The sequence below is a fragment of the Muntiacus reevesi genome, chromosome 4 (genome assembly GCF_963930625.1).
Source record: "Muntiacus reevesi chromosome 4, mMunRee1.1, whole genome shotgun sequence".
NCBI lineage: Eukaryota > Metazoa > Chordata > Mammalia > Artiodactyla > Cervidae > Muntiacus > Muntiacus reevesi.
The window spans coordinates 33,126,704-33,144,497 of NC_089252.1; the positions used below are offsets into that span (position 1 = coordinate 33,126,704).

Sequence of the window (17,794 nt, forward strand, 5' to 3'; positions counted from 1 at the left end):
CCAACTGCATGCATGCACTAGCACCGGGGACCCAGACCGAATGTTAATAAACTAGGAAGGCGGACACGTCCCTTAGCTTAGCCTTTACGTTGTCACGAAGATCGCGTGACACTTGTGCGAAACTCTAGCAAACTGCAGGCCTCTGAGCCGCCTGCACGGGGTGGTGGGGGGTGGTCCTAGAAAACGGAGCGAAGGTCTGTCCATTGCTAACCTTTAGTCGCGCCACAAAGTGGGCTGCCACGCTGAGCTCAGAGGCGGGGTTCCCCAGGACCACCTCGAAGCGGTACTGGAGCCCCAGCTTGTCGCGCACCTCCTGCAGCCGCTCCTTGGCCAGCATCGCCAGCTGCACGGAGGGCACCCTGAGGATGAGCATGTGTCCGCGCCCGCTGCGGTTCTTCCCCGGGCAGCTGAGGAGGTCATCCATGATGTTGAGGGTCTCCGGCGTGCTGTGGTCGCGCAGGGACGCCACGGTGGTCAGGGCCATCAGCGCCTCCGAGTACTGCTGGATGAGGAGGTAGCAGCGGACCACCATGCTATGCAGCCTGGGGTACCTTCAACAGAACACAGGGGGCGCTAGCATGGGGGGCGGGGGGCCCTGGGGTCGCAAGGGCTGTGCAGTAGAAATGGAGACCAGCAGGGTGGGAAGGGGAGAGTGCTGGGTGGTGGGCTTGAGCTCAAGAATGACCTGGATTTGAGTCAGTTCTTACAAGGTGGATGAACCTAGAGCCTATTATACAGAGTGAAGTCAGAAAAAGAAAGACAAATATCGGATATTAACACACATATATGGAACCTAGAAAGATGGTACTGCTGAACCTATTCTCAGGGCAGCAGTGGAGATGCAGAGAACAGACTATGAACACGGGTCGGGGGGAGGAAAGAGAAGGTGGGACGACTGGAGAGAGTAGCATGGAAGCATATACACTACCGTTTGTAAAACAGCCAGAGGAAATTTGCTTTCTGACTCAGGGAACTCAAACTGAGGTTCTGTAACAACCCAGAGGGGTAGGACTGGGATGGGAGGTAGGAGGGGGATTCAAGAGGGAGGGGACATATGTGTACCTATGGCTGATTCATGTTGATGTATGGCAGAAACCAAAGCAATATTGTAAAGCAACTATCCTTCAATTAAAAACAAATAAGTTTGTCAAAAATGAATGAACTTGGAGACCTCCTGTAGAACACAGGGAACTCTGCTCAATGTTATGTGGCAGCCTGGATGGGAGGCGAGTTTGGGGGAGAATGGATACGTGCATATGTATGGCTGACTCCCTTCCTTGTTCACCTGAAACTATTGCAACATTGTTAATTGGCTATACCCCAATACAAAATTAAAAAAAGAAAAAGAAAAAAAAGAATGACCTTGGAGCCCACATAACTAGAAGGAAAAGCTAAGCGCACAACACCTGCTGGGATAGGTACTTCAAGTTCAAGAGGCTTAGGGACAGTCTAAGGATCCTAGCTTCTCCCAGAGTGGTCTCTGAACCAGCAGCATCACCACCTGGGAGCTTGTTAGATATGCCAAACCCTCCTACCCAATGTGTACGGAATCCCAAACAGCCTGGACAAGGTCCCCAGGTGATTTGTACCAATTGTATCTTGAGAAGCACTGGTCTGCTCAGACTGTCCACAGAGTTGTAAAGGATCATCCCTAGATTCTAAGCTCTTGCTGCTGGCCTGGGGTTAGAATGCTTGGTAGTTTATTTCTCTGATACTTAAAACTATAGTTGGGAAACCGATACATTAATGTAATGTCTGTGAAGTAGAAGTTGTAAAAACAGTAATTATTATGGCTAATTTGAGGTCAGCTCCCCTGTAGCAATAACAATTGTTATTGCTCAGCCACTAAGTCGTGTCAGACTCTTTCCGACCCCGGGGACTGCAGCACATCAGGCTTTCCTGTCCTTCACCATCTCCTGGAGTTTGCTCAAGCTCATGTCCACTGAGTCAGGGCAATAACAGTATCTTCTCATAAAAATGGAGGAAGCTTGGAGCCGGCTGGAGAAATAGCATCCCCTAGTGGTGTGGTTTCCCATCCACCTGGGTGAAAGGAGCCTGCGGAAATAGCAGGGGTGCCCTTGACTCACCCCAACATTCCCCGCTCTCCACCTCGGCTGTTTTTTGTTTTGTTTTGTTTTTTGTTTTTATAATTACCGAGCAGGCAGAAAATAAACCTCTCATTTACAAGCTATTCCTCATAAGACCCGGCCAGAAGACATAAGGAATACACATGGGTAAAGAGGACCCACTTGCAGACATGAAGAGGTGCTGGTCAAGAAAGCAGGCCTGTGGAAAGCAAGGCCTGGACCAGAGCTTGGCTGGGCCTCCCGTGGAGACTGGAGAAGGATGGCGGGGCTATGAACTTTCTTCCTGGATGCCGACTTCCAGGCAGCCGCCCAGCAGCTGGGGAGACCAGAGGGGAATTTCACCTTTGCTCCACTTTATAATTCTATTTAAAGTGAAACAGTCATCCCAACCTCGCACAGGAAAGCCCAGGGTCAAATACCAGTTCGGGTCAGCAAATGACTACTGTGGTTTTGAAGTACCTAGAGCTGGAAAAGACTATGAATTGATTCCCTGGGTTCAGATTCACCTTCTCATGGAAAGATGCTGATTTAAGGGCTGGGAGAAATTCAGCTACTTGCCTAAGATTATCCAATCAGTCAGAGACAAGAGTGTGGATTTTATTCAGTTCTTTGACAATGTCTTCTCAAGTGGTAAAGATTTAGTAGACTGGGGGAAGGTAAAGAAATCCTTTAGTTCCATCGGTCCTCCTGAACCAATCCATTCAAGTGTTCAATAAATCACAGCTATTATGAGCCTGGGGGACCTGGGCTGGAGGAAGTGAGCACAGATGATCCAAGTTTAAGGCTTACTGTTTGTTTTTTTTGCTTTTTTTTTTGCTGGGGCATGTAAGAAAACCATAGTTAGATCAAAGGTAACTTTGACGTGAAAAGTGAAAGTGTTAGTTCTTCAGTTGTGTCTGACTCTTTGTGACCCCATGGACTGTAGCCCACCAGGTTCCTCTGTCCATGGAATTCTCCAAGCAGGAATACTGGAGTGGGTTGCCAATCCCCTTTCCAGGGGATTTTCCCAACCCAGGAAATGAACTCAGGTCGCCCGCATTGCAGGCAGATTCTTTACCATCTGACATGCAGGCATTTAAATTTTAAACTGAAAGAGCTATGAACTCAGAAGTGAATAGTTTTCCCAATTTTTTTTGCTTGTATTCAATTGTAATCATAGTTTTTGTAAGGATTACAAAAGTTGTATAGGAGCTGATGGGACTGTCCATTAAAAGACGAGTTATAAAACTCCAAGATGTTATTGGAAGAAAAGATAGGTTCCAAGCTGGCGGATAGAACAGGGGGAGGCTGGGGAACACTTAGAGGGGAGGTTTTACCCTCATGGGGTGGTTTTAGAAATCTCAGATCACAGGTGCCATGAAGGGATTGACATCACAGTGTCTGTTAAGTCTTCTCAAACCCAACAGCTGCAAAAGCACAAAATCCCACTGTAAGCCTGTTCCTTTTCTTGACACCGCCCAATAACTTGCTGGGTTGGACGTTTCTCCCCGATCATCTTTATTTCTCTTTCTTAGCAGCCATATAGGGCAGCTTTTAAATAGATGGTTTGTGATCGATGAGAGACAGTGTTAAGAACTAGAGCTACTAAAAATGAGAACGTGTCTCATCACAAAGAGCCCGACTGCCCCATCACTGGATGATCAGACAGAATATTGTAGTGGAGGACAGGGAGGAACTTCTATTAGGTTAAATTATTTTCTTTTGTTTTTTGGCCATGCCCGGCTTGAGGGATCTCAGTTCCCCAACCACAGACTGAATCGCGGTCCTAACCACTGGACTGCTGTGAAATTCCCTATTAGGTTAAATTCTTATGCCTCTTTTTTTGAGTCTATAGTTCAAGATCAGAGACGGGGGGAAAAATGAACAAACAAAACAGAAAATCCCTTTGCTGTTCCAGCATTTGACCTGAAATCGAGGAAGAAAAATTAGACAGAGTCATAATCCTTTACCCCAAAGTCAGGGACTGGAGGAGGGCCACTTGGAACTGAGCTCAAACGATCTGATTATTTTTTAGTGTTCTCCAGTTTACACTTCAAGTCTCTCAAAGTAAAGTTTCATTTCTTTACTGAGGGTGCTGGCCTGTGGTAGACAGAGGAGAAAAGTGTGGAGTGCACGGTGGGGAGGGGGAGGCCATACCCCAGAGGAATGGCTTCTAATAAGCCAATCCCTCTCTGCCCGCATCATCTCTGGGTACAGCTGTGAATGAACCTGCCTGGGAGATGATTCAGAGCACGGAAGGTGGTTCTCCTTCCCGCTTGGGGTCACCGGATTCCTTTGCTGGTCCTGGATGATGATAGAAAACCCAGCTGAGTGAAAGGTCATCTCAGGAAAGGCTATTTTTATTCTGCTCTTGAGTGTCATTTGCATAGCCTGGGCTCCACCAAAACTCCCTGTGACTCTGACCAAAAAGACGTTTGGCATGTTCAGACAAACAAGAACAGCTAAAGACGAGGTTGAAGGTCCTTATTTACCTCTCCAAGAGTGTGTTCACCATTTTTTCAAATGTCTCGTCACATCTCAGAAGGGGGCTCGTGATTCCCCATTGCAGAGATTTACTGTAGTCATTCAGGCCGAAGTACAGCTTCTCCTCGCAGCTCATGTCCTCCTGGTTCAAAACACAGAGCAAAACCCAGTGAGGGTAGGACACAAGGTGTCTTATTTTCAGGGTTAGGGGAGAAGGGACCTGTAACAGGTTATTGCCTGAAAATTAGAAAAAACTGTGAATAAGGAAGTGGGACTATATCAAACTAAAAAGATTCTGCACAGCAAAGGAAACAAAATGAAAAGGCAACCTACTGAATAGGAGAAAATACTTGCAAATCATTTACCTGATGAGGGGTTAATACCCAAAATCTATAAAGAGCTCATATAACTCAACAGCAATCTCCCCAATCCAATTAAAAAGTGAGAAGATCTGAAAAAAATGCTTTCATTTTTTAAATTTCATTTTAAACTTCTCTTTCTTTTTTCTTAGCAAAATGATAGGGGCAGCTTGTTAAATAGATGGCTTAGAATCATCTGGAGCTAGAAGGGATTGAAGAACTAGAGCTCCTGGGCTCCTCCAGTATCACAAATCATAAGTGACATGATTTACTGAATTCTTGTATCTTTGGGGAAAATGTTCCTCTGCTTAAAAAAATCTCCGCTCCCAGAGTCCTGCCCTCTCAGTGACCCTGAGCTCACCACCCGTCTTTGCTCTGCCATCTCTGCTTTTCCTCCAGCCCAACCCTCCGCTCTGTAGACGCTGTTCCCTGGAAGATCACCAAGGACTCCTGAGGCCAAACCTCAGTCCTTGGCCTTGCTGCCTGCTCAGCCATTCTCTTCATTATTTTCTTCCATGATTTCATCTACACCAGCTGCTCTGGTCAGTGATCAGCGTTCCTGAAAAAATATTCCAAATCCTCATCCTAAAGTCCCAGTTCCTACTCCCACTCTGTGTTTGCCATGGTGCACTTGCCTGGCCTCAACTCAGTTCGAATCTGTCTTGTCTGCCTTCCACACGCAGGTCTACTGCACTTCTGTCTTCTCTTTTCCCACTAAAGGCATCACCTTAAAAATATCTCTGCCTTTTCCCTCTTCCTCAAAAAACAAATCCTAGAAAAGTTACCATTTCTTCCATCCTTTTTATTGCCAGCACCTCTATTTTGATTGAGGTACTTGTTCATTTGAACCTGAATTATCAGAAAAGCCAGATGAATCACCCCCACCTTTCTAATCACTTTGACTTGACCTCTTATAGTTAATAAATTGCCTTAAAATGCAGCCTCTTAGTATCCACTAAAGCTGAACTCTGCACTCAGCAATTTCACTCCCAGATACATACCCAACAAAAATGTATACAGATATCTACTAAAAGGCATGAGCTAGCATGCTCAAAGCAGCATCTGAAATCAGTGAATAGGATGAATAAATCAACTGTGGTGAGTCACCCAGCGTAACCTATATACAACCAAAAGCAGAGTGTTTCACGACTCATGTAAAATATAAAAAAATCTCACAAACAATTTTGAGCAAAAGAAGTTATTATAACAGAGCGCCTACTGCATGTGTGCATGACCTCAGTCGTGTCCAACTCTTCGTGACCCCATGGACTGCATGCAGCCCACTAGGCTTCTCTGCCTATGGGATTCTCCAGGTAAGAATACTGGAGTGGGTGCCATTTCTTCTTCCAGGGGATCTTCCCAACCTAGGGATCAATCCTGAATCTCTTTCGTCTCCTGCATTGGCAGGCAGGTTCTTTACCACTAGTGCCACCTGGAAAGCCCATGCCTATTGCACCATTCCATTTATATAACATTCAAAATGAGGCAAACCAAGCCAGAATAGTGCCTCCCTCTGGCGACGGAGTGCCTGGCCTCTGGAGTGAAGCTCATGTTCTAGTTTTTCATCTAAGGGCTGTTTCCATGGGTATGTTCAGTTCGTGACAATTCATAGAGCTGTATATTAACATTGAATAATTGTGAATTATGAATAATTGTGAACCTAAAAAATATAAGAATTATGCATATTCTGGGAGTTCCCTGGCGGTCTAGTGGTTAGGAATCAGCACTTTCACTGCCATGGCCCGGGTTCAATACTTGATTGGGGAACTAAGATCCTGCAAACTGCATGCACAGCCAAAAAAGAAAAAAGAGTAGGTTCTGCTATTTCTAATAATACTGTGCCCTTGCTAAAAAATTGTTCACAGTCATGTAACAAGTGTAAGCTTTCCCAGCCTGGTCTCAAGGATTCCACATGTATGTTTTCAGGTTTCATTCAATCCCACTAAGTTTTCTCTGAACAATGCCTGATGCTTCCTCCTCTATGGCCCTGCCCTGCTGTCTGCAGTCATCAGCGTCTGCTCCCGTCCCTCCTCTCCTCCAGAGCCCACCCCATGCGCTCTGTCCTCCACGTCCATTCCTGATGCTCTCCAGTGGGTGGGACTTTCCCTCCTTCAACCCACAGAGCACTTTGGTTTTTTGCAATTGTCTTATTCTACTTTGTTTTTATTTTCTTTTTTTTTATGTTTGTCATTTTGTTTTTACAAATAAAAATTGTATTTATTTAAGGTGTATATATTGGAGAAGGAAATGGGAACCCACTGCAGTATTGTCTGGAGAATCCCATGGACAGAGGAGCCTAGTGGGCTACAGTCCATGGCGTCATAAAAGAGTCGGACACGACTGAGTGACTAACACACAGGGTGTATAACTTGATCTTTTCTTTTTTAAAACTACTGAAATATAATTGACATGAACATTACCTTAGTTTCAGGTGTACAACATAATAATCTGCTATTTGCATGTGTTGTGAAATTATCACCACAAGAAGTTTAGTTAACATCCACCCATCACCACACATGGTTTTAATTCTTTTTTTCTTGTGGTGAGAACTTTTAAGATCTACTCTCCGAGCAACTTTCAAATGTACTGAACAGTGTTATGAACTACTGTCACCTTGCTGTACATTATTTCCCCAGAACTTTTTCATTTTATAACTGGATATTGGTACCTTTTGACCACCTTCACCCATTTTGTCCACCCTCCAGCCCCCACCAATTGGCAACCACCAATCTGTTTTCTCTATGTCTCTCTCTCTCTCTCTCTTTTTTTTGATGTGGACCTTTTTTAAAGTCTTTATTGAACTTGTTACAGTATTGCTTCTGTTTTATGTTTTGGTTTTTTAGCCACAAGGCATGTGGGATCTTCACATGCCCTGCATTGGAAGGCAGTCTTAACAACTGAACCACCAGGGAAATCTCAGAATGAATTATTCAAAAGCACAGAACTAATCCAGGATATTGATGGCTATGTCAGATCACATTACATTTTAGGGGGACAAACTACACAGGTGGATAATTTTGTATCTGCATGGTAACCTAAAGTAGAAACCACCGAATCAAATTTATAGAGAACACTATTCACTGGCTTTTGTTGTTGTTATTGTTTAGTTACCAAGTCATGTCTGACTCTTTACGACCTCATGGACTATAGCCCACCAGGCTCCTCTGTGCACGGGATTCTCCAGGCAACAATACTGGAGTGGGTTGCCATTCCCTTCTCCAGGGGATTTTTCCAACCCAGGGATTAAAACTGAGTCTCCTGCATTGGCAGGTGGATTCTTTACCACTGAGTCACCTGGGAAGCCCATTCATTAGCTTCTAGTGAATACTGATTGTAAGCATATGGAACTTTTAGAAGCTCAAGCACACGTTAGACTTTTGGTCATATTTTAGACGCTGCTCTGCTCCCGAGGGAACTGAGAACATGCCTGTCAGAAGGTGGGGAGGAGACTCACTGTGCTGTCCAGCTGTATCCAGTGCACCTCGTTGCTGGTGCTGATTCGGGACTGTTGGGTCTGCAGAGTGTATGGACAGGAGGCGACCTGGAGCACCAGGAGGTTGAAAGCTTCCAGAACCTCTCTGCCGTTAATGACCCTGTCAGCCAATCCATGGCTGGGCTCACCATGTGACAAAGAGCCCGACATGACGCTGTAGAGACATTGAAAGCCACATTAACACCTCCTCATCTAAGTGACTAGATGCACAATCAGAGAGCAAAACAGAGGCCATGTCTTAGCTCTTATTTTTTTAAGTTCTTATTAACTGAGAGCAGCAGTGGAAACAACCAGCATTTGATGTGGAAGAGCAAAAATAACCCTCTTACCCCTTTCAGACAGCTTAGAACACAAGCAGTAACTGAACAGGATGTGGGCAAAATTTCTTTTCTTTACCTTTCCTACCCCCTTCTCACCCCTCTTTCCTTCTTTGCAAATCTAACAAGTTACGCAAGATCTTACACCTGCATAGGGCTCTAGACGAGATTATGGAATACCAAGCACATTCTAGCTTCTGAACAAGTGCTTTTGTGATTCTGACATCTCCATCACAGATCAAAAAACAAAATCCAGATGCCTAACCGCAGTGTGTCCTAAGGAAATAAAGTCTGTGAGCGCTTGAGGATGCTAAAATTTCCCTCTCCCGACCTGGTTCGGACAAACCATGATATGTAATATGTGACAGCTATTTTCCCTTAAAAAAAAAACTTTTTACTTTTTTGAATCCATAGCAACAAAGATACCCCCTACCAGATAAGTACCGTGATTTGATCTGACTCCATCACACCACACCTGCTACTCTTTCATTTAAAAAGCCCATAAAGAGAATGTTCTTTTGTTTAAACTGGCAAATTGTGGAAGATTCTGAAAATGCTCTCAGATCATTGAAGTGGCATCTCTACTGCTGTTAAAGGGAAGAGGAAAGAGAGAAAGGTAAGGAGGAGGAGAAATAGCAGGGAAGGGAGGAAAAGAGGACCCAGAAAAGGAGGGAAGGAGAAGAACCAAGGAGGAAGGTGGTGACAGGAAAGCACGTGGACCTTCTGGGAGGTCGCTCCCCACCTCCTCCTTGCTGTCACGCTTTCCCGGGAGCAGCCAAGTCCCAAGATGCTCTTAAGATGGAATTTTAACAGGAACTTGAAATTTTGAATTTGAAAATCCACCCACGGTATAGTTAACATCAACATTAAAGCAGTAAGCAACATTGGGAGAGCAGGCGAAGGGCGGGAATGAGTCACCCGTGAGACGAGGCCGAACGGTGCGGTCTCCGGGCTTTCAAATTACCACCTTGGCAATCACTTATTACATAACCATTACTGTTGGAGGAGAAATATTGTATTTGCTCACTCTGAAGCAATCACCTCGTTAGTTCCACATGGGAGTTGTCATGAACTAGCACAAACAGCGTGTACGGGTTCTGTTTCACCCTTCTCATAAAAACTTCAAACTTGGTTTGTATCTCATTGTCTAGACGAACAACATATTTCTCTGCTCTCTGATAGGCTGTCCCATTTTCCTCCAGACCCAAGTCTACAAGGACACCTGCCAAGAAGAAAACAGAGATTATCTTTTTTACGTACATATCTATGAGATAAACTTTAAGTTTAGTGTCAATGGATTTACTGAGTACTAACCTAAAATAGGAAAAGGAGTATGTCAAGGCTGTATATTGTCACCCTGCTTATTTAACTTATATGCAGAGTACATCATGAGAAACGCTGGGCTGGAAGAAGCACATGCTGGAATCAAGATTGCCAGGAGAAATATCAATAACCTCAGGTATACCACCCTTATCGCAGAAAGTGAAGAGGAACTAAAAAGCCTCTTGATGAAAGTGAAAGAGGAGAGTGAAAAAGTTGGCTTAAAGCTCAACATTCAGAAAACTAAGATCATGGCATCTGGTCCTATCACTTCATGGGAAATAGATGGGGAAACAGTGGAAACAGTGTCAAACTTTATTTTTGGGGGCTCCAAAATCACTGCAGATGGTGACTGCAACCATGAAATTAAAAGACGCTTACTCCTTGGAAGGAAAGTTATGACCAACCTAGATAGTATATTAAAAAGCAGAGACATTACTTTGCCAACAAAGGTCCGTCTGGTCAAGGCTATGGTTTTTCCAGTGGTCATGTATGGATGTGAGAGCTGGACTGTGAAGAAAGTTGAGCGCCGAAAAATTGATGCTTTTGAACTGTGGTGTTGGAGAAGACTCTTGAGAGTCCCTTGGACTGCAAGGAGATCCAACCAGTCCACCCTAAAGGAGATCAGTCCTGGGTGTTCATTGGAAGGACTGATGCTGAAGCTGAAACTTCAGTAATTTGGCCACCTCATGCAAAGAGTTGACTCATTGGAAAAGACCCTGATGCTGGGAGGGATTGGGGGCAGGAGGAGAAGGGGACGACAGAGGATGAGATGGCTGGATGGCATCGCCGACTCAATGGGCATGAGTTTGAGTAAACTCCGGGAGTTGGTGATGGACAGGGAGGCCTGGCGTGCTACGATTCATGGGGTCACAAGGAGTTGGACACGACTGAGCAACTGAACTGAACTGAACTGAACTGAACTGAACCATATATAGAGAGATTTACAGAGTAGATAGCTTTCCTTTTCCATATTGCCCACCACCATTTTGAGGAGGAAATATCAGCTTTCCTTTTGTTTAGAATATCACAGTTGACCTCCCATACCAAATACAAATGACACCAGGGACCAATCCAATACATTAAGTAGATGCTTGAATAATGAGACCTCTGTCCAATCAAATTCTATTTATATGTGAAGTGCTCTGTTAAAGGCTACTAAAGGCCACTGGGGGAAAAAATCAAGCTTTGGGCTACAGCTCTTGGAAAAATTAATATAACAGTGCAAGTTTTCCTTACCCCAAATTTAACAACATAACACATACAAGAGAAAAGGAAAAGAAAATGTAATGTCCAAAGATACCACAGGCAGATCATGAGATTCTTTAAGGTGATATTTTACTCATTCTTTTTTTTTTGATAGTGGAGTGCAGTTTATTACACCGGCGGGCCCAAGGCAGTCTCCTCTTAGCCAAGGACCCCAACCAGCATTTGTGAAAATCTTTTATACCCCATGTGTACGTGTCCAAACCCACCAGCCCAAATCCCTTGAGGTTTACAAAGGAAGGGTAAATACATTTTTATACAGTGAAAATGTTGCACAGTATACAAAGTATGGGAAAACCTCAATGAATGTGGGATTATGTACCAGATCAAAAGAATGAACTGAATTACTCCAGAAAACTATATTCTCAAAATGTTAGAAACTGTACAACTTTAATACTGTATCATTATCTCTGTCTATAGTAAAATTATTTCTATATACAAACATCTAAAATAGGTCTAGGCGCATGAAGCTGTTGTAATTAAAACACCAAATCCTCCTTTAAAATGAATAGACAAAGTGGTAATTATGAGAGGTGAAGGACGTGTTTACTAACGTTACCATGGTGAACATTTCACAATATATACATGCATTAAAACATCACATTGTATACCTTAAACTTACACAATATGTTCATTACGGCTCAGTACAGCTGGGAAAAACACTGCCCCAAACAAGAGTGCAGAGCACTCCATTGCCCACCCCACCTCTGACAGGAGGATCTTGTGACTCAAGCCTATGACCCTCTGAGGAGGAACCAGAAGACTGATTTGGGGTTAGATATGTCACATTTGCGGGTTAGATATGATCTTCCAAGGATATTCATTTAACATTCAATATCAGCCACATCCATCAGTCCCAACTAAGTGGAAAAAAATTTTAAATTAAGAAAGATAAACAAGTGAAATGAAGAGACATTAACAAATTATGTTGACTTAGTTTCATCAATTTTTTTCATATAAAACCAGCTCAGTTAAAAACTACACATACTTAGCATCTAGATGCCATTGATACTAAGAGCTCTAAATGGTATACAGGAAAGTAAGAAAAATGTTTTACAATATAAAACACTCACTATACTGGAAAAGAACAGAAAGGTAATTTTGCTTTCAAACTTTTTTCATTAGTCAAAGATCTTGAAACTTTTTTCTAACTTTTTTCTTTACTCAGAGATTGTTTTCAGTTTCCACCCAAATGTAGTCAAACTGTTGTGAATATTTCCAAAAGTCATCAATCAGATATTTAATTTGGCAGGTAGCCCGATTTCTTGGAAAGTGAACTGCTTATAAAGTGTATCTAACATTCAGTAGAGGTTTATTCAACATCTATTATGTATCAGGTACTATGTCAAGTACTGTACTAGGCTTGGGCATACACAGGAGGGCAGGACAAAGATCTTAATCTCATGGATCTTATGATGGAGAAGACGGATATTTTGGACAAGTGTCATGATGAGAGACAAAGTTCTTTGAAGGGAGAAGCTGAGCAGAGGCACAGAGAAAGGACCTACTTAATCTCTGGGGGCTTCTGTTTCCTTTTTGTAAAAACGGGGAGAGTAGAGCCAGTCGAAAATTAGCCTGTATTTCCTAAGTTTATCCTTAGGAAACAAGCAGTGCAAGTTAAAAATCTCTAAATATGAAAATGTGATAAATAATTCACACAAAAAATATATTTTTGTGGATAACTGAGTTGATCACATTTTAAAACAAATGAAATGAAGACCAATTGTGTATGGACTTTTTCACATCAGGTCCATACACGCCCTTAACGGAAAGGTAAAGTTGCACGAATCTCCGAGGTCGTTCTCTTAGATATAATATGGTGTGTTAGTCTACGGTAGCCAGCGGGCTCTGCAGGGGTGTGTCTGGGTGGAAGGAGGCACATCAGATGTACTTGATTGTTTTAGCTCTAACTGGACATTTTTAGTAGATCATCCTTACCTTTAAATTTTGTTTTAGACTTGCTTTTAGTTTTAAGTTTTGTTTCTTTCCTGGTTATGAAAGTGATAGATACTTATCTTGGGAAAACTGGAAAGTGTAGAGATATATTAAAAAAGAAGAAAAAAATCATCCATGATTCTTTAACTCAAAATAAGAACTGCAAACATTTTTGTGCATTCCTTCCTGTTTTTTTTTTAATGGATATTCTTCTATCTAGCTCATGTTTTGTAATTGTATATCCTGACCTTTTTCACCTATAACTGCAAAGTGAGAAATAAAACCATTCACAACCAGTCTAATGATATAGTATTTATCCTTTCATAGAACCTGGTGGTCTTACACCGTATATATTAAAATGTAAACAATATAATTTAATATTCTAGTTTAATTCCTTTCTCCCTTCATAGCTTCTCCTTAGTAAATGTAAAGAAAAAATGGGTATGGTCTCTTCCTTCAGAGGGTCTCTTTCACGAAGTATTAATGGCACCATTACAAGCATTTTATTTCAACTCAATAAAAATTTCTTGTGCATCTACTATATTTAGAAATAAATGGAACAATCAATTACTTCAAAAACAAAAGAGAAAGAAACAAGACTCATTCTTTACTAATAATATATCTTGGTAGAAAACACAAAATCATCCACAGATAAATCAATTAATATGAATTTAGTTAAGTTGATGGATTCAATATCAATTTATAAAAATTAGTTGGATTTCTATATACCAAAACAAACAGGAAATGTGTTTAAAAAAAAACCATTTTCAATGATGTAAAAAAAACACTGTCTAGGAATAAATCTTATAAAAGATATATAAGAACTTTGTGGAGAAAATGAAACTATTAATGACATTAAATAAAACTTAAATAGAACTATATCATAAAATATAGTTAAAATTATTTTTTAAATGTATATGGCAGAGCAAAGAACCAAGGGTAGTCAAGACAGCTCTGAAGCAGGAAAGGTGAGAGAGATTTATCTACCCAGAGACCAAGAATTATCAGCTGTATTAACAAGACAGTGGTTTTGGCATGGGGCAAACCCTGAAAACAAACCCCCATGCATGTAAAAGCCTGATTTATGATAAAGCTTGCAATGTACATCAGTGGTAAAGAATGGGCTCTTTAATAACCAGCATTGAAGAAAAAAGAATATTGGCTCTTACCTTACCTGATATAAAAAGAAAAGAAATTCAGGTGGATTAAATGTGAAAGACAAAACTCTAAAACTTTTATGAGACAATGAAGAATAACTGTGTGACCTCATAGAGGATTTCTTAAACACAAAAGGCCAAAGGATAGATAAACTTAAAATTCATTTAAACTTATTCATCAAAGATGTTATAAACAAAAATACAAGCCTTCCAAATCTGTAACTAGTATTACTAAAAAGGATTAGTATTTAGAAAACAGAAATTGCTCCTATAAATCCAAGAAGGGCAAAAGAACTTGAGAAGAAATCCAAATGGCCAAAAAACATCTGAAAAGATGTTCAATGTCATTAATAAAAAGGGAAATACAAATAAAAAGCATATAAAATGGAAGCTTATCAAATTAATACAATTTTTTTTAAAAAACAAGATAATTGTAAGGAAGAAGTAGATGAAAGACAGACTTATGTATGTTAGCATTTCTGCAAAACAAATTCAAGAAGGATAAACCAGAAAGTAAAGAGATTGGTTACCAGCAGGAGAGTGGGTGGGAAAGTGGTGTAAAGAAGTGAGAATGAGAAGCTGTGGTACATATACACCATGGAATATTACTCAGCCGTTAAAAAGAATTCATTTGAATCAGTTCTAATGAGATGGATGAAACTGGAGCCCATTATACAGAGTGAAGTAAGTCAGAAAGATAAAGAACATTACAGTATACTAACACATATATACGGAATTTAGATAGATGGTGGCGATAACCCTATATGCAAAACAGAAAAAGAGACACAGAAATACAGAACAGACTTTTGAACTCTGGGGGAGAACGTGAGGGTGGGATGTTTTGAAAGAACAGCATGTATATTATCTATGGTGAAACGGACCACCAGCCCAGGTGGGATACATGAGTCAGGTGCTCGGGCCTGGTGCACTGGGAGGACCCTGAGGAGTCGGGTGGGGAGGGAGGTGGGAGGGGGGATCGGGATGGGGAATACATGTAACTATATGGCTGATTCATGTCAATGTATGACAAAACCCACTGAAATGTTGTAAAGTGATTGGCCTCCAACTAATAAAATAATATTTAAAAAAAAAAAAGAAGTGAGAATGAGAACCGGTGAGTATGAGGAGGGAAAGGACGCGTCTCTGAATGTACCACCTTGTATAGCTTTGGCTCTTAGAACCACAGAACAAAGTTCATCAAGAATGGAGTGGGGGATGGGAGAAGGGAGTCAGAAAGGAGGAGAGGCAGGCAACATGGAATCCAAATGGCAACAAATGAAACCGATCATCACCATCCTGAAAAGGTGAGCATGAAAAGAGCAAGCCTAAGTAAAACAAATCAGTGTGGGTTGGCAATTGCATAACTTCTAGAAAAAAAAATCAAAGAAGTGAATATGTACATTGTAGATAACAAGAACTAGGTTCCCCTGTCAGAGAAAGAAGTCACAAATAAAGACACAAGAAGGACTAAAAGGAACCTTGCTTCACTCTGTCTGACAGACCCCAGGTCCATCCACACCTCTACAAATGAGCCAATTTTGTGCCTCTTTATGACTGTGTAATATTCCATTGTATATGGGAGGGAGATCCAAGAGGGAGAGGATATATATATATATATCTGATTCACTTCTTTGTACAGCTGAAACTAACACAACATTGTAAAGCAATTATACTCCAGTAAAAATATAAAAAGCATCTTGCAGTGTTCATATGGAATTGGCACGATCAGTATATAGATAGAGAAATAAAGAGGTATCTGAGTCTATACATAGGGCTTCCAGGTGGCACTAGTGGTAAAGAATCTGCCTGCCAATGCAGAAGACCCAAGAGGTAAGGGTTTGCTCTCTGGGTGGGGAAGATCCTTTGGAGAAGGAAATGGCACCCCACTCCAGTATTCTAGCCTAGAAAATTTCACAGACACAGAAGCCTGGGGGCTATATATATGCCTAGGTTAATATACACACATATATATTTTCTGCCTCTGTGTGCTGAGCAATTTCACACCAGTAACAATAAATACAGTTTCAGTTTCTCTTCATTTTACTTGTAATCCTCTCTGTTTTTGCTTACAGCACTCTTAGTGGGTGTGAAGCAGTATTCTTTGTGGTTTTGATGTTCATTTCTCCAACTGCCTAACGGTGTTGAGCATCTTTCCATGTGCTCATTGGTCATGTGGTTATCTTCTTTGGATATCTGCCCATTCAGATCCTTTACCCAAATCTTAATTAGGCTATTTGTCTTTTCATTACTGAGTTATAATAGGTCTTTAAAGAGTATAAGTCCCTATCACAAATATGATTTGCAAATAATTTCTCCCATTTTGTGGGTTCTCTTTTCATTTTCTTGATGGTATCCTTTGAAGCACAAATACGGTTAAATTTTTTTTTTAATTATGTACTTATTTAGGCTGTACCAGGTCTTAGTTGCAGTACTTGGAATTTTCTGTCTTGGTTGCTGCATATGGGATCTTTTCTTTTGTTGTAGTTGTTGCACCCTGTGGGATCTTTAGTTGCAACATGAGAACTTAATTGTGGCATGAAGGATCTAGTTCCCTGACCAGGGATCGAACCCAGGCCGCTGCACTGGGAATGCAGAATCTTAGCCACCGGACCACCAGAGAGGTCCCCAAATGTTTTTAATTTTGATGGTGAAAGTGACAGTTGCTCAGTCATGTCCGACTGTTTGCAAGTCCATGGACTATACAGTCCATGGAATTCTCCAGGCCAGAATACTGGAGTGGGTAGCCATTCTGTTCTCCAAGGGATCTTCGCAACCCAGGGATCTAACCATGTCCAGTCTATCTGTTTGTTGTTGTTGGTTGTGGCGGTGGTGATGGTACTCTTGGAATCTTATCTGAGAAATCACTGTTTGATCCAAAGTGATGAAGATTTACACCCACGTGTTCTTCTAAGAATTTTATTGTTTTAGGTCTTATATTTAGGTCTTTGATCTGTTTTATTGCTTTTTGTTTGTGAGGTAAAGGTCCAACTTCATTCTTTTGCATATGGATATCCAGTTGCCCCAGCACTATTTGTCAAAAAGATCACTTTCCCCATTGAATGGTCTTGGCCACCTGGTAAAGATTCAGTTGACCATAAATAGGAAGATTTCTTTTTGAGCTCTCTCCACTCTACCCATTGACTTATATGTCTATCTTTATGCCAGTACCACAATGTCTAAACACTATAGCTTTGGATTAAGTTTTAACATGCGGCAGTCAGTCTTCCAACTTTGTTCTTCTTTTTAAATATTGTTTTGGGTATTCTGGGTCCTTTGAATTTCCACATGAAATTTAGAATCAGCTGGTTAATTTATGCAAAAAAGTCAGCTGGCATTTTGATAGGGAATGCATTGAGGAGGGAAGAGCTAAGATGGCACAGGAATAGGACGGGGAGAC

At 41.5% G+C, this 17,794-nt stretch overlaps 1 protein-coding gene across 8 annotated transcripts in view; it reads right to left on the reverse strand.

Annotated features, from left to right (window-relative positions):
• The window catches only part of GREB1L (GREB1 like retinoic acid receptor coactivator), a 246,209-nt gene that overhangs the window by 28,116 nt on the left and 200,299 nt on the right, over positions 1 to 17,794 (reverse strand). For all 8 annotated transcript variants that reach the window (XR_010662886.1, XR_010662887.1, XM_065932485.1 and 5 more), the window contains 4 exons: positions 9,761 to 9,941; positions 8,364 to 8,556; positions 4,559 to 4,692; positions 212 to 551 (listed from right to left, as the gene is read on the reverse strand). Coding sequence is in view for 6 of the 8 variants with exons in the window: in XM_065932485.1 (XP_065788557.1) it covers positions 212 to 551; positions 4,559 to 4,692; positions 8,364 to 8,556; positions 9,761 to 9,941 (848 nt within the window). In the remaining 2 variants the exon portion in view is untranslated. The remainder of the gene's footprint in view (positions 1 to 211; positions 552 to 4,558; positions 4,693 to 8,363; positions 8,557 to 9,760; positions 9,942 to 17,794) is intronic.